The 18,300-nt window shown below is 44.4% G+C and overlaps 1 protein-coding gene across 1 annotated transcript in view; it reads left to right on the top strand.

The window, feature by feature from the left end:
- gdpd4b (glycerophosphodiester phosphodiesterase domain containing 4b) overlaps positions 1–18,058 on the top strand; it is a gene marked incomplete at both ends in the record, with an annotated part of 45,324 nt that extends 27,266 nt beyond the window's left edge. The window contains 10 exons of the mRNA XM_084320525.1: positions 1,154–1,247; positions 2,067–2,212; positions 2,897–2,979; positions 4,359–4,509; positions 5,429–5,653; positions 9,210–9,367; positions 13,176–13,323; positions 14,099–14,181; positions 14,305–14,384; positions 17,961–18,058. Coding sequence (XP_084176651.1) covers positions 1,154–1,247; positions 2,067–2,212; positions 2,897–2,979; positions 4,359–4,509; positions 5,429–5,653; positions 9,210–9,367; positions 13,176–13,323; positions 14,099–14,181; positions 14,305–14,384; positions 17,961–18,058 — 1,266 coding nt within the window. The remainder of the gene's footprint in view (positions 1–1,153; positions 1,248–2,066; positions 2,213–2,896; positions 2,980–4,358; positions 4,510–5,428; positions 5,654–9,209; positions 9,368–13,175; positions 13,324–14,098; positions 14,182–14,304; positions 14,385–17,960) is intronic.
- Between the last annotated feature and the right edge of the window lie 242 nt (positions 18,059–18,300).

Raw genomic sequence — 18,300 nt, 5'->3', positions numbered from 1 at the left:
ATAGCTGACTTTAGCTAAAAAAGGCTACAGGAAAAAAAAAATTGTAGACACAGATACCATAGCTTCTAAAATGCTTACAGATCATTTACAATAATGCTTTTAATCGCGGTTAAGAATGAGTGACGTTTTTCATTCATGGGAACCTAGCTGCAATGATTTTGGCCACCTACGAAGACCGCTTCATGCGTTCAGGAATCCAGAAGAGGATTTTCGTAAATCTGTTAGTACAAACCTTTTACAAAGATAATTACAAAGATACTTATGAACATGTTCGAGAATGAGGTCCATTGTTACTCTGAAAAGCTGAAGCAGTATATGGTATATCTGAGGTACTCAATTAACACAACACAAGGATTCTCTGTAAACCTAAATGCACGTGTGCATACCTATTAATAGAGTTTTTGGATGTATATGAGATTATATGCAAAATAAATCAGCATTGTCTGTGAATAAATCAAGCTGCCTGTGACGCTGCTGTCGCACAAAAATATACGTCATCAGACTCCTCGCAGCAGCACTCGCTCGCAGTCAGACTCTACGGCGTCGGCATATGAGCATTTAAAAGAGTTTTAGTTAAAGTCAGTAAATGTTTTGCACTTTGAATATTGAACTTTGAGGTACAACCTTAGTTTCATACCTCAGCCTGGTTAGTACAGAGTTATGTCGGCACATGTTTATATGTTATATGTTTGCACAATGACTACTTTCACTTTTGGTACTTTAAGTATATTTAGATTATAATACTTAATAAAAACCATTCAAGCAGCACGTTTTTGCTCATGTTTTTGAAAATATACTGTAGAGATGAAAGCTGCAGCTGCTACTAGTGTGGACTGAATGGGCGGCAGCAAAGCGTTTAATGGAAATGCCAGTATTCTGATTGCTGTCTGTGGTTCTATATGGGTTGTGGCAATACATTTGACAAATAATAGCTTGCAGCAACGAGCTATAAATTAGTTCATTTTTGAAACCATGAACTTTAGTTAAAAAATTTGAATTATTAACTATGAACTGAACCAACACTGCCCTTTAATAGGCATTTCACATTGTGATATACCTGACCCAGGTATATATCTCTGTTTCCCATGTTCAACCTCTGTACTGGGCGTTAATCTGCATTTAACCACTGTGTGTTGATCTGTGTCTTGAATAGGTGACAGCACCGTATTTACATTTGGGTGGAGTCTTATTGATAACAGCTCTGGCGTGGCCAATCGCTTTGCACTTTTTTCGGTTGAACAGGAAAGGTGAGGTGCACGATTTATATTGTCAAATATTAGTTTGATTAGAATTGTGCACAATAAGGCGGTTAGGTGGCCGAGCGGAGATTGCGTTCGTCACCAACCCCGGAGCTGTGAGCTGGATTCGCCTGTTCGAATCCAGCTCACAGCTCCGGGGTTGTCACCAGCTTGGCTGGCCGTCTGCACTAATACAATTGGCTGTATTAGAGGGTGGGAGAAGCTGGCGGGGTGGGTCCGGGTCGTTGTAAACAGCGACTCCTACAGTTCGGTCGGGGCGCCTGCTAAGCGCGGATAGGACTTGAGGGGGATAGTGTGGTCCTCCCACACGCTACGCCCTCTCAATGAGAATCCGCGCTGCCAGGTGAAAAGAAGCGGTGATTGGCTGGACGTGTGTCGGAGGAAGCACGTGGTAGCCTCCACTCTCCCAGATGATCTGACTGTGGGGGGTAAGTGCGCAGCGACCAGGAAGGGACTGGGAATTGGCATACGACTAACATTGGGATGGGAGAAAATCGGAGGAAAAATGGAGGGGGAAAAAGATCAATAAAAAAAATAAAAAATTGTGCACAATAACAAAGTTACGTTTAAAGGAACACGCCAACATTTTTGGGATATTAGCTTATCGTCTTCTCCAGAGAGAGACAAGAAGATATATACCAGTTTCCTCTCTGTGCGTTCAGTAGAAAGTATCTGGCTGCATGTAAGCAAATTTCCCAAAATGTTGGCGTGTTCCTTTAAGTCAATATAAAGCATTGTGTTTATGTTACGTTACATGGCATCACATTCTAGTGAAAGAAAGTTTCACCGCTGCACTGTGTGTTGCAGTTGTGCGGGGGCTCATCGTGGGGGTGTACCTGGTGGTTCTCCTTGCCCTCTACTTGGTGCCCCTGGGAATGTACTCCCCTTGTATCAAAGAAGAGGGCACGTTGGGCCCTGCACCAGCAGTCATCGGCCACCGGGGGGCCCCTATGGTGAGTGAGAACCAGTAGCTAGAATGGTACTCAGAGTGGCGCTACACCCGGCGTGCTACAACAGCACATATCCACCTGCGAACCCTGCCCAGGAGAATATACCGAGCAGATTCAGACCTTTGAACCCAATCTACGCTGTTGATCTTTGAGCGATATCCGCCAAGTTTCAGCTAAAACAGATTATAAATGTGCGCATCGTCATAGTTACAAACAGAACAAACACATACACACATGTAACGGATGGTACCGCGAAGCCCAGTCACGAAGAACTTCCGACGTTGAGAAGTGGCTGAGGCACGGTAGCGGTACCAGGAAGTGAAACTCACTCATCCAAACTGAGCGCTTAGGGAGGAATTCCTCTCTTGGCGCAGCGGTTTGTGTTGCTTCCCCCCGTGCGGACGCCCGGGGTTCGACTCCCACTCAAGGCGCGGTCGAAGTTTCGTGGCAGGTACTAGGTTGTACCTGTTACACACACACATACACACACACACACACACACACACACACATACACACACACACACATACACACACACACATACACACAGTTTGTTTACCTAGCATGTCTGTATTTAAAAAAATACCTGCCCTCTTAGGTTATCTGCTCACACGCACACACACACACACACTCTGTGTGTTTGTGTAGACAGGATGTTGACCATTGTGTGTGATCATCATCACACAGCTGGCTCCAGAGAACACTCTCAGCTCCTTTGAGAAGGCTGTGGAGGCCGGCAGCGAAGGGTTGGAGACGGACGTCACTATTAGGTCAGTCAGCAGGGCTGTGTGTGTGTGTGTTTGTGTGTTTGTGTGTGTGTGTGTGTGTGTGTGTGTGTGTGTGTGTGTAGTCTCACCCATATTACTATGCAGGATCAATACGAGTCCTCTCTAATTACCATTTTCATTCATATTGATGTAGATGGGATGGTACGCTTGGGGGCTAAAAACATTTTCATTGACTATATTCACACAGTGACCAATTTTGCTCTCATGACGTGCTCAGGTTGGGATTTTTTTCTAGGTCGGAACAGGATAGAAAGATATCAACCCAACCTGAGCACGACATGAGAGCAAAATGGCCACCGTGTGAATATGGTCAATTTGACAAGAATTTGCTTGATGGGGGCGGCTAGGTGGCGCAGTGGGCAAGGCGCTCGCCACCAACGCAGGATATGCTGGGTTCGAGTCCAGCTCTCGGCATTGCTACCAGCTTGGCTGTTCGTTCATACTAATACAATTGGCAGTATTAGGGGTGGGAAGCTGGAGGGTGGGGATCGGACGTTGTGGACAGCGACTCCTACAGGTCGGTTGGTGCGCCTGCGCAGTAGAATCAGGAAGCGACAGGGGTGGCGTGTCCCTCCCACGCAGACCCTCACCGCTGAGAGATCGCGCTGTGCAGGTGAAGTACCGGAGGGGACACGTGATGCAAGGCTTCGTCCACATTGCAGCCGGCTTGTGGGAGGCATGGCCTAACAGCGTTCGAGACAGGGGAGGGTAGAATTGGACAATACGAAATTGGGGAAGGGAGAAAAATAGAAAATGGGGAGAAAAAGTAGATAAAAAAAAAATGTGCTTGATATTATGCCATTTCACATCATTTCAAAAGATTGAATCATTAGTCACAGATGTTTTTCATACACAATCTCAGAGAGCAATGATCTTGAAAAGTTGGACGGATGGAAACATTTAATCTCCAGCCACCTGATTAGCCTTTTTCTCAGATAGTTTCCTTCTCAAATGAAAATGTCCTTTATAGTCTTAAAGGAACACACTCATCATTATGAGAAATGCGCTTACTGTCTTCTCCAGAGTCAGACAAGAAGTTAGATACCAATTGCGTTCAGTAGAAAGCTATCCGGCTGCAAATTAGCCTAGCTTAGCACAAATTAATGTAAGCAGATACAGACCCGTTAGTCTAGCTGTTGGCCAAGAACACCTCTTCCGGAGTTTTATGGTAGGCTAGTGGTCCGTATCCGCTTCCATTCATTTGTGCTAAGCTAGGCTAGTTTGCAGCCAGATAGCTTTCCATAATTTTGCCGTGTTCCTTTAGTACTTGAGTCTAGTCTAACACGCTTACACATCAAAACCCAAGGGGTCTCCCTATGGTAAAAGCCAGTCACCAGAGTGATATCCTGTCTCTGTCATAGCTACGATGGGGTGCCGTTCCTGATGCACGACCGTACGCTACGGCGGACCACCAACATACACCAGGTCTTCCCCAACCGGACAGACATGCCGGCAGCCATGTTCACCTGGGGTGACCTGGAGAACCTCAACGCTGGAGCCTGGTTCCTCTCGGTCAGTCCCCGGAGCTCTTAGTTACACACAGAAAAAAACGATTGACCTCTCTCAAGCCACGCCCTCTTTTCTTGATCCTCCCATCACAACCGTTGCTTCCCTTTGTCTGAGGAAAGCAACAGTTGTGATTGTAGGATGAAGAAAAGAGGGCTCTTCGTTACATCTTGAATTGATATAGTGTTTATATATACAGTGGCCAGTATACTGTAGCGGCTGTTCAAATGCTCCCATGGACTAGATTGACCCCCGAGAGAGTACAGCAAGGCTGGCATAGGCTGGATCCCTCTAGAACAAAACACTGCGGTACCCGATGGTTTCCTATTATCTATCTATCTATCTATCTATCTAGGTCGTCCTCGGACGGGCCCTCCATCGGTGCTTCCAGTCATCCCGATCCTCCATGCATCTGGCTAGCTCGTTGGTGCTTTCTGTTCCCGCATCTCTCCTGAGTATGTCCACGTAGGTTAACGTGGGACGTCCTCGTGATCGATGCCCGTGTGTTGGTTGGTTCCCACAGCACAAGTTTGCTGGTTGGCATCTCATGGTGTCTCTGGCAGTGACCTGCCAGCCTCATTCTCCTGACTGCCACTTTATCGCTCACCTTTAGCACCCCCCCCCATACAAGTTTGCATTAGTGACATGCCCTGTTGATGTTGAGCACCACACGCATCATTCTGGTGTAGCACCCATCCAAGGACTTCTGCAGGGTGTGTTTCCTATTGGCTGGTTCCATTTGGCACATGACCCCAACACATTGGTAGGCACGTGTAGTAACTGCAGTAGTAACGCGGGGGAGACATGTGTGTCAGTTATTACTACCAGTTACTACTACCACTATGACATCAGCGGTAAGGAACGTATTGACCGGGACATTTGCACCGTGGCATTCATTGCATATCGACTATTCCTTCTTTAACAGCACGATCCGTTCGGCACGGCTGGGTCTCTGGCTCCGGAGGAGAAGGCGTGGGTACGGAACCAGTCCGTGTGCAGTCTGCAGGCCTTCCTGGACCTGGCGGCACAAAGGGACAAGCTGGTGATATTTGACCTCTACCGGCCGCCCAGGGGGCACCCTTACAGGGACACCTGGATCCAACGCACCCTGGAGGTCATCCACAACGAATCCTCCATTCACTCCTCCCAGGTGGGACGACCATAGATATATATAGAACACTAGATAGCTTAAGGCGGAGTCACCAGCGTCACTGAACCGCCGCCATCTTGGGAGAGTCAGCCTTGAGTGAGAGTGAGTGAGCTGCACAGACAAAATATTGACGGATTTACAAACGGGTTGGTTTGCTATAAACATCAAAGATGTAGTTGTGATACTGCATACTTATAAAAAAAAATGTAAAGATGTTTTTTTTTACAAACCGCTTGAATCATAGCCACGTTAATAATGCTTGTAATAAACCAAACCGTTTGTAAATCCGTCAATATTTCAGCGAGTTATGAGTATTTTTGTCTGTGCAGCTCACTCACTCTCACTCAAGGCTGACTCTCCCAAGATGGCGGCGGTTCAGTGACGTCGCTCTCCATTGGCCGGCAGCGCGGGCAAGCTATCTAGTGTTCTATATATATCTATGGGGACGACAGCCGACGTGCAGAGGGTTTGGGTCTAGAACCTAGATGATGGGTCAGTGTTGTCACGGAAACATTGCATTGTTGTAGGAAGTAGTAGTGTAGAATGTTGGGGCTGTGACCCATCCTCTTTTTATGAGATTAGATTAGATTAGATTAGATTCAAATGTATTGTCATTATTATAGGCTACAGCACAAGTATAGACAGTACAACGAAAATAAGTTTGGCATCCAACAAGAGTGCAAATGTAACAGTAAAGTGCAATAGTAATATACAATCTACAGGTGATTAAACTGGGTATAAAGAATATAAATTAGTAATACTGAGGATAGTGCTAATCAGATGTATGTACTATTAATATGTACAGTGATACAGGTATAAAGACAGTATGGTAGTAGCCATACTGGCCAGCAGCGTAACTAGCATGCAGTAATGCAGAAATTCAGCACCCACAGGACAGCACCCACAGGACAGCACCCACAGGACAGCACCCACAGGACAGCACCCACAGGACAGCACCCACAGGACAGCACCCACAGGACAGCACCCACAGGACAGCAGTGGCAGCGCTGGGAACAGAATTCGTATTGTGCTTTGTATTTTGAGCAGCATTGATCCAGTCAATGGGGGGAAAAAAGCGATGCACTCATTGATTTATTTCAGCTTCAGTTTGTCACTCAAATAAATGCCATCCCTCCATCTCTTCACTGAGTCAATAGTTTCACACAGTGGGTAGTGTTTAGTGGGTTTACTCCGGGTAGGGGAGAACGGGCACAGTGGGTAGTGTTTAGTGGGTTTACTCCGGGTAGGGGAGAACGGGCACAGTGGGTAGTGTTTAGTGGGTTTACTCCGGGTAGGGGAGAACGGGCACAGTGGGTAGTGTTTAGTGGGTTTACTCCGGGTAGGGGAGAACGGGCACAGTGGGTAGTGTTTAGTGGGTTTACTCCGGGTAGGGGAGAACGGGCACAGTGGGTAGTGTTTAGTGGGTTTACTCCGGGTAGGGGAGAATGGGTACAGTGGGTAGTGTTTAGTGGGTTTACTCCGGGTAGGGGAGAACGGGCACAGTGGGTAGTGTTTAGTGGGTTTACTCCGGGTAGGGGAGAACGGGCACAGTGGGTAGTGTTTAGTGGGTTTACTCCGGGTAGGGGAGAACGGGCACAGTGGGTAGTGTTTAGTGGGTTTACTCCGGGTACTCCTGTCATCTCTCACACCAAAACACATGCATGTAGGTACATACTCCTGCCATTGCCCTTGACCAAGGTACTGGCATTACAGCTGGAGTTGGTCCCTTGACCAAGGTACTGGCATTACAACTGGAGTTGGTCCCTTGACCAAGGTACTGGCATTACAGCTGGAGTTGGTCCCTTGACCAAGGTACTGGCATTACAACTGGAGTTGGTCCCTTGACCAAGGTACTGGCATTACAGCTGGAGTTGGTCCCTTGACCAAGGTACTGGCATTACAGCTGGAGTTGGTCCCTTGACCAAGGTCCCCAGGAGCCTGTCTGTGGCTGCCCACTGCTCCTGAGTGGTTAGGATGGTCAAATGTGGAGGAATAATTTCCCCACAGGGATTAATGAAGTACCATAACATAACTTATTATTACAACTTATTACTGCAGTCAGACTCATGAACAAATAACACCACCGGCCTGTGACTGAGGAAAACCAGTGCTATTCTATCGCTGTCTCTGCTCCTGGTTTGCACACACTACTGACTGATTTACACACACTATTGACTGATTTACACACACTACTGACTACTGACTGATTTACACACACTATTGACTGATTTACACACACTACTGACTGATTTACACACACTACTGACTACTGTCTGATTTACACACACTACTGACTGATTTACACACACTACTGACTGATTTACACACACTACTGTCTGATTTACACACACTACTGTCTGATTTACACACACTACTGTCTGATTTACACACACTACTGACTACTGTCTGATTTACACACACTACTGACTGATTTACACACACTACTGTCTGATTTACACACACTACTGACTGATTTACACACACTACTGACTGATTTACACACACTACTGACTGATTTACACACACTACTGTCTGATTTACACACACTACTGTCTGATTTACACACACTACTGTCTGATTTACACACACTACTGACTGATTTACACACACTACTGACTGATTTACACACACTACTGACTACTGTCTGATTTACACACACTACTGACTGATTTACACACACTACTGTCTGATTTACACACACTACTGACTGATTTACACACACTACTGACTGATTTACACACACTACTGACTACTGTCTGATTTACACACACTACTGACTGATTTACACACACTACTGACTGATTTACACACACTACTGACTGATTTACACACACTACTGACTACTGTCTGATTTACACACACTACTGACTGATTTACACACACTACTGACTGATTTACACACACTACTGACTGATTTACACACACTACTGACTGATTTACACACACTACTGACTGATTTACACACACTACTGACTGATTTGCACACACTACTGACTGATTTGCACACACTGTGTGTGTGTGTGTGAGTGTGAGAGTGAGAGAGAGAGAGAGAGAGAGAGAGAGAGAGAGAGAGAGAGAGAGAGAGAGACTGCTGTACTACTGCCATTCTTGGCTAGGCTGCTCTTGGAAAATATATTTTAATCTCAATGGGTCTAAACTGGTTGAATAAAGGATAATGAATAATGAAATAATGAAATAAAACTTGAAACCTAAACAAAAGAGTTGGAGAAATATCTACTGTATAATTTGGAGCAAAGCATTTGTATTGCACACTGTGTTTGTATGTACAGTATGTATGTACAGTATGTATGTACAGTACATGCATCTGTGTCCATATTGATTTAAGTTGTGTATGTGTGTATGTGCGTGCCTGTCTGTGGGCGTGCCTGTGTCTGTGTATGTGTGCGTGCATGTCTGTGTGTGTGCGTGCCTGTGTCTGTGTGTGTGTGCGTGCCTGGGTGTGTGCGTGCCCGTGTCTGTCTGTGTGTGTGTGTGTGTGTGTGTGTGTGTGTGTGTGTGTGTGTGTGTGTGTGTGTGTGTGTGTGTGTGTGTCCAGGTTCTCTGGCTGCCTCCACACCGGCGGGCCCAGGTGCAGGAGATGGACCCTGAGCTCCAGCAGACCTCAGGCAGCCGACTCCCCCTAGAGGATCTCCAGCGCAACTACATTGTCAAACTCAATTTACACTATAGCACCATGTCCACTGAGCTTGTCAGGTCAGAACTCCCTGTCTGGATCAGCCTCTGCAGAGAGAGAGAGAGAGAGAGAGAGAGAGAGAGAGAGAGAGAGAGAGAGAGAGAGAGAGAGAGAGAGAGAGAGAGAGAGAGAGAGAGAGATAATAACAATAATGTCTCGCCTCGACTATTGCAATGCACTGCTAGCTGGTGCTTCAACTCATACAGTGCCCAATGCCTATATACTGTATTCCATGTCCACACAGTGTCTATATACTGTATTCCATGTCCACACAGTGCCTATATACTGTATTCCATGTCCACACAGTGCCTATATACTGTATTCCATGTCCACAGTGTCTATATACTGTATTCCATGTCCACATAGTGTCTATACTGTATTCCATGTCCACACAGTGTTTATATACTGTATTCCATGTCCACACAGTGTCTATACTGTATTCCATGTCCACACAGTGTTTATATACTGTATTCCATGTCCATGCAGTGCATATATACTGTATTCCATGTCCACACAGTGCCTATATACTGTATTCCATGTCCACACAGTGTTTATATACTGTATTCCATGTCCATGCAGTGCATATATACTGTATTCCATGTCCACACAGTGTCTATATACTGTATTCCATGTCCATGCAGTGTCTATATACTGTATTCCATGTCCATGCAGTGTCTATATACTGTATTCCATGTCCACACAGTGCCTATATACTGTATTCCATGTCCACAGTGCCTATATACTGTATTCCATGTCCACACAGTGTTTATATACTGTATTCCATGTCCACACAGTGTTTATATACTGTATTCCATGTCCACACAGTGTTTATATACTGTATTCCATGTCCATGCAGTGTCTATATACTGTATTCCATGTCCACACAGTGTTTATATACTGTATTCCATGTCCATGCAGTGTCTATATACTGTATTCCATGTCCACACAGTGTTTATATACTGTATTCCATGTCCATGCAGTGCCTATATACTGTATTCCATGTCCACACAGTGTTTATATACTGTATTCCATGTCCACACTGCCTATATACTGTATTCCATGTCCATGCAGTGCCTATATACTGTATTCCATGTCCACACAGTGTTTATATACTGTATTCCATGTCCATGCAGTGTCTATATACTGTATTCCATGTCCACACAGTGTTTATATACTGTATTCCATGTCCATGCAGTGTCTATATACTGTATTCCATGTCCACACAGTGTTTATATACTGTATTCCATGTCCACACAGTGTTTATATACTGTATTCCATGTCCATGCAGTGTCTATATACTGTATTCCATGTCCACACAGTGTCTATATACTGTATTCCATGTCCACACAGTGTTTATATACTGTATTCCATGTCCACACAGTGTTTATATACTGTATTCCATGTCCATGCAGTGCCTATATACTATATTCCATGTCCACACAGTGTTTATATACTGTATTCCATGTCCACACAGTGTCTATATACTGTATTCCATGTCCATGCAGTGTCTATATACTGTATTCCATGTCCACACAGTGTTTATATACTGTATTCCATGTCCATGCAGTGTCTATATACTGTATTCCATGTCCACACAGTGCCTATATACTGTATTCCATGTCCACACAGTGTCTATATACTGTATTCCATGTCCACACAGTGTCTATATACTGTATTCCATGTCCATGCAGTGCATATATACTGTATTCCATGTCCACACAGTGTTTATATACTGTATTCCATGTCCATGCAGTGTCTATATACTGTATTCCATGTCCACACAGTGTTTATATACTGTATTCCATGTCCACACAGTGTTTATATACTGTATTCCATGTCCATGCAGTGTCTATATACTGTATTCCATGTCCATGCAGTGTCTATATACTGTATTCCATGTCCATGCAGTGTCTATATACTGTATTCCATGTCCATGCAGTGTCTATATACTGTATTCCATGTCCATGCAGTGTCTATATACTGTATTCCATGTCCATGCAGTGTCTATATACTGTATTCCATGTCCACACAGTGTTTATATACTGTATTCCATGTCCATGCAGTGTCTATATACTGTATTCCATGTCCATGCAGTGTCTATATACTGTATTCCATGTCCACACAGTGTCTATATACTGTATTCCATGTCCATGCAGTGTCTATATACTGTATTCCATGTCCACACAGTGTTTATATACTGTATTCCATGTCCATGCAGTGTCTATATACTGTATTCCATGTCCATGCAGTGTCTATATACTGTATTCCATGTCCACACAGTGTCTATATACTGTATTCCATGTCCACACAGTGTTTATATACTGTATTCCATGTCCACACAGTGTCTATATACTGTATTCCATGTCCACACAGTGTCTATATACTGTATTCCATGTCCATGCAGTGCATATATACTGTATTCCATGTCCACACAGTGTCTATATACTGTATTCCATGTCCATGCAGTGTCTATATACTGTATTCCATGTCCATGCAGTGCATATATACTGTATTCCATGTCCATGCAGTGCCTATATACTGTATTCCATGTCCACACAGTGTTTATATACTGTATTCCATGTCCATGCAGTGCATATATACTGTATTCCATGTCCACACAGTGTCTATATACTGTATTCCATGTCCACACAGTGCCTATATACTGTATTCCATGTCCACACAGTGTTTATATACTGTATTCCATGTCCATGCAGTGCATATATACTGTATTCCATGTCCACACAGTGTCTATATACTGTATTCCATGTCCATGCAGTGTCTATATACTGTATTCCATGTCCATGCAGTGTCTATATACTGTATTCCATGTCCACACAGTGCCTATATACTGTATTCCATGTCCATGCAGTGCCTATATACTGTATTCCATGTCCACACAGTGCCTATATACTGTATTCCATGTCCATGCAGTGTCTATATACTGTATTCCATGTCCACACAGTGTTTATATACTGTATTCCATGTCCATGCAGTGTCTATATACTGTATTCCATGTCCACACAGTGCCTATATACTGTATTCCATGTCCATGCAGTGTCTATATACTGTATTCCATGTCCACACAGTGTCTATATACTGTATTCCATGTCCACACAGTGTCTATATACTGTATTCCATGTCCACACAGTGTTTATATACTGTATTCCATGTCCATGCAGTGCCTATATACTGTATTCCATGTCCACACAGTGTTTATATACTGTATTCCATGTCCATGCAGTGTCTATATACTGTATTCCATGTCCACACAGTGCCTATATACTGTATTCCATGTCCACACAGTGTCTATATACTGTATTCCATGTCCATGCAGTGTCTATATACTGTATTCCATGTCCACACAGTGTTTATATACTGTATTCCATGTCCATGCAGTGTCTATATACTGTATTCCATGTCCATGCAGTGCATATATACTGTATTCCATGTCCACACAGTGTTTATATACTGTATTCCATGTCCATGCAGTGTCTATATACTGTATTCCATGTCCACACAGTGCCTATATACTGTATTCCATGTCCACACAGTGTCTATATACTGTATTCCATGTCCATGCAGTGTCTATATACTGTATTCCATGTCCACACAGTGTCTATATACTGTATTCCATGTCCATGCAGTGCATATATACTGTATTCCATGTCCACACAGTGTTTATATACTGTATTCCATGTCCATGCAGTGTCTATATACTGTATTCCATGTCCATGCAGTGCATATATACTGTATTCCATGTCCATGCAGTGCCTATATACTGTATTCCATGTCCACACAGTGCATATACTGTATTCCATGTCCATGCAGTGCCTATGCCGCGGTGAACATCACCACCAACCTGTATGTGGTCAGCCAGCCGTGGCTCTACTCTCTGGCCTGGTGCGCTGGAGTCCACTCTGTCACCACCAACGCTCCACAGCTGCTCAGCGCCCTGGCCACGCCCCTCTTCCTCATGGTAAACACTGACAGATGCTCTTATCTAAGACCTTCCGTCGTTTGAAACGAGGAGTGAGTAGACTCAGCCACTGTCGTTGAGTGTGAGTCTACTGTACACCTCGTTGCCAAGAAACAAAACATCTTTCTACTTCAACTATAGAGCTTCCAAGCTAGCTAGCTTACTCCTCTGTTAACCTGGGTAGTTAAAAGATAAGCAGGAAAGGGCGGCTGGGTGGCGCAGCGGAGATTGCGCTCGTCACCTCCCACGCGTTACGCTTCACCAATGAGAGTCCTCGCTGCCAGGTGAAAAGAGAGCCGCTGGCTGTCTCCACATGTGTCGGAGGAAGCATGTGGTAGACCTCAGGGCTCCCTAGACCGACCAGTAGGTGGCACATGCACACAACGACCAGGTAGGGGAGGGGGGGAATTGGCATAACGACTAAATTGGGATGGGAGGAAAAGCACAGAAAAATCAGGCGGAGAAAAAGAGGATAAAAAATAAAATAAAAAAAAGATAAGCAGGAAGGTACATTAGAAGAGTATAGTGTAACTGTACAGTGTATGACCTGATAAATCCATTGAGCAGCCACTGTGTGTACAGCTAACGTTTCACATGTTGCTCTTCTCCTCTTCCCATTCTCTCTTCTCTCCATATATATATATATATATATATATATATATATATATATATATATATATATATATATATATATATATATATATATATATATATATATATATCTATGTCCCTCCCAATCTCATTCTCTCTCTATCTCTCTCTCTCTCTCTCTCAGACTCCAGGTGAGTACAGAATGATGTGGGTTCTTACAGATGTCCTTTCCTTCATGCTGATCCTCGTCATCTTCACCTTCCACTGGTGAGTGACAGACACAGAAACAAGTCTCTCAGTGAAAACCTACAGTAGCTGATCAAACCTCTGTTTCATAGTTCAAAGGTTGACGTTCTGTTCTTCTCTACACACTGTTCCCATGACCTCCAGGTGGCGAGAGCGAGGCCTGGCTTTCTGCTCGGCCAGCAAACCCATGATGGACAGTGGCACCTACAGCAAGTTCAGAACAGGTGAGCTAGTATGTTCAGAACAGGTGAGTTAGTATGATCAGAACAGGTGAGTTAGTATGATCAGAACAGATTAGCTAGTATGATCAGAACAGGTGAGCTAGTATGATCAGAACAGGTGAGCTAGTATGATCAGAACAGATTAGCTAGTATGATCAGAACAGGTGAGCTAGTATGATCAGAACAGGTGAGCTAGTATGATCAGAACAGGTGAGCTAGTATCTTCAGAACAGGTGAGCTAGTATGATCAGAACAGGTGAGCTAGTATCTTCAGAACAGGTGAGCTAGTATGATCAGAACAGGTGAGCTAGTATCTTCAGAACAGGTGAGCTAGTATCTTCAGAACAGGTGAGCTAGTATGATCAGAACAGATGAGTTAGTATGATCAGAACAGGTGAGCTAGTATGATCAGAACAGATGAGCTAGTATGATCAGAACAGGTGAGTTAGTATGATCAGAACAGGTGAGCTAGTATGATCAGAACAGGTGAGCTAGTATCTTCAGAACAGGTGAGCTAGTATCTTCAGAACAGGTGAGCTAGTATGATCAGAACAGGTGAGCTAGTATGATCAGAACAGGTGAGCTAGTATCTTCAGAACAGGTGAGTTAGTATGATCAGAACAGGTGAGCTAGTATGATCAGAACAGGTGAGCTAGTATCTTCTGAACAGGTGAGCTAGTATGATCAGAACAGGTGAGCTAGTATGATCAGAACAGATGAGCTAGTATGATCAGAACAGGTGAGCTAGTATCTTCAGAACAGGTGAGCTAGTATCTTCAGAACAGGTGAGCTAGTATGATCAGAACAGATTAGCTAGTATGATCAGAACAGGTGAGCTAGTATGATCAGAACAGGTGAGCTAGTATGATCAGAACAGGTGAGCTAGTATCTTCAGAACAGGTGAGTTAGTATGATCAGAACAGGTGAGCTAGTATGATCAGAACAGGTGAGCTAGTATCTTCTGAACAGGTGAGCTAGTATGATCAGAACAGGTGAGCTAGTATGATCAGAACAGATGAGCTAGTATGATCAGAACAGGTGAGCTAGTATCTTCAGAACAGGTGAGCTAGTATGATCAGAACAGGTGAGCTAGTATGATCAGAACAGGTGAGCTAGTATGATCAGAACAGGTGAGCTAGTATGATCAGAACAGGTGAGCTAGTATCTTCAGAACAGGTGAGCTAGTATGATCAGAACAGGTGAGCTAGTATCTTCAGAACAGGTGAGCTAGTATGATCAGAACAGGTGAGCTAGTATGATCAGAACAGGTGAGCTAGTATCTTCAGAACAGGTGAGCTAGTATGATCAGAACAGGTGAGCTAGTATCTTCAGAACAGGTGAGCTAGTATGATCAGAACAGGTGAGCTACTATGTTCCACACAAGGCAGGATGAAACACTTTACAATCTGTTTCCAAATCACAGTTGTCCACAGATGCACTGAAAAAGACTAACATGGTTTAAGCCTAGTCCTAGACACTAAAGCTGCCTAGCCATAGACTAGAGCTGTCTAGTCCTAGAGACTAAAGCTGCCTAGCCATAGACTAGAGCTGTCTAGTCCTAGAAACTAAAGCTTCCTAGCCATAGACTAGAGCTGCCTAGCCATAGACTAGAGCTGTCTAGTGCTAGAGACTAAAGCTGCCTAGCCATAGACTAGAGCTGTCTAGTCCTAGAGACTAAAGCTGCCTGGTCCTAGACTAGAGCTGTCTAGTCCTAGACACTCAAGCTTCCTAGCCATAGACTAGAGCTGTCTAGTCCTAGAGACTAGAGCTGCCTAGCCATAGACTAGAGCTGTCTAGTCCTAGATACTAAAGCTGCCTAGCCATAGACTAGAGCTGTCTAGTCCTAGAGACTAAAACGGCCTGGTCCTAGACTAGAGCTGTCTAGTCCTAGAGACTAAAGCTTCCTAGCCATAGACTAGAGCTGTCTAGTGCTAGAGACTAGAGCTGCCTAGCCATAGACTAGAGCTGTCTAGTCCTAGAGACTAAAGCTGCCTGGTCCTAGACTAAAGCTGCCTGGTCCTAGACTAAAGCTGCCTAGCCATATACTAGAGCTGTCTAGTCCTATAGACTAAAGCTGCCTGGTCCTAGACTAGAGCTGTCTAGTCCTAGAGACTAAAGCTGCCAAGCCATAGACTAGAGCTGTCTAGTCTTAGACACTAAAGTTGCCTGGTCCTAGACTAGAGCTGTCTAGTCTTAGACACTAAAGTTGCCTAGCCATAGACTAGAGCTGTCTAGTCTTAGACACTAAAGTTGCCTAGCCATAGACTAGAGCTGCCTGGTCCTAGACTAAAGCTGCCTACACATGATCAGCAACAGCATTCTGCTCAATGCGAGGTAGGAATCCTTCCAGGATCCTGGTCAATGTTTAATGTGGTGGTAATCCACAGAACCCAGAGAGGATGCATGTCCCCGGGTCTCTCCTGCTTAATTCGCATGCCGCTGTGATCCCACTGTTGCTCTTTGAAAAGGTCAGCGGTAACCGTGGTGGAAATAAATTAAACTTTGACTGCAATAATCTTGAGCGCTACGTGAAACCAAAGGGTGTCTCTGCCGCAGAGTTGGCTGCCGACGCTCTCTTCGGTGAACAACAGTGGGCCCGGCCGGCGCAGAGCTATTTTACCAGTGACCACGTCCAGGCAGCTTAACTGTATTTCCTTAACCCTTTCACTACCACACTACAAAATGGTTAACCCTTTCACTACCACACCACACAATGGTTAACGCCTTCACTGCAACACCACAGAAGGTTAACCCTTTCACAGCCACACGACAACGTGTTAACCCTGGAGCTTCTATCCCCAGGCCATCAGGATGCTCAACGAACAATAACACTATGTAACAACCATCAAATGCACTCACAGCACACACATCCACACGCACACACTCACTTTAAACAAACAACTCACTGCAGCACCCACTTTACACACTTTAGAACACCTAAACACACTTTATATTTATTGGTAAAGAATTTGCACTACAACCCATACCTCATTACACCTTACTGTAAATTGTACCTAAATTGTACCTCATCCCATTTCTCCTTTGCACTATATAGTATATTGTATATTAGTATATTGTATAGTATATTGTATGGTAACTCAGTTACTTCTACTCTGCATTGAACATTGTACATATGTACATACTGAACACTTGTGTCTACGTACGTGACTTCTATTTTATACTGCTATACTTATTTTATTTTATACTTATCTATTTTTGCCTAGCACAGTCTCTGGAGCGTAACAGAAAGAAGCATTTTGTATAAAAGTATTCTGTACTTTTGTATGACAACTAATAAAGAAACTTGAACTTGAACTTTCACTACCACACTACAGAAGGTTAACCGTCTGTAGTGTGGTCGTGAAAGGTTAACCGTCTGTAGTGTGGTCGTGAAAGGTTAACCGTCTGTAGTGTGGTCGTGAAAGGTTAACCTTCTGTAGTGTGGTAGTGAAAAAGGGTTAATGGAGATCCCCACTGAAAGCAACATTGGAATCTAGGACTAGGCTTAATCCACCTCTATATGCAACTGGTCCTATAGTCTGTTAACCCTCAACCTCCCGGTGCGCTTCTTGTAAACAGAGATGAGTGACGTGTGGTCCGTCTCCAGTATCAGCTCCCAGACACACAGCCAGCCGACAAACAGCACACCCATCCTGGCAACTGTTACCGAGCACTGACGAGAGGGATCCCGTTTCCTCGACCTGGCAACCGTTACCGAGCTCCCGACGAGAGGGATCCCGTTTCCTCGACCTGGTAACCTGCCCCAGAGCTCCTCACTGCCAAACTTGACCGACCAATGAGACAAACACCCCAACCACTCCCTACCCCGACCCTGCGACCCCTGAACCGTGCAACTCTGCTGTATTATTATTTTTTTTTTACGCTTTCTCAACTTTCTATCTTGGAATTCTAGAACTGC

The sequence above is a fragment of the Notolepis coatsorum genome, assembly GCF_963971535.1.
Source record: "Notolepis coatsorum genome assembly, chromosome: 8".
NCBI classification, from domain to species: domain Eukaryota; kingdom Metazoa; phylum Chordata; class Actinopteri; order Aulopiformes; family Paralepididae; genus Notolepis; species Notolepis coatsorum.
The sequence above is the reverse complement of the archived record's forward strand: the minus strand, read 5'-3'. Positions and strand labels throughout refer to the sequence as shown.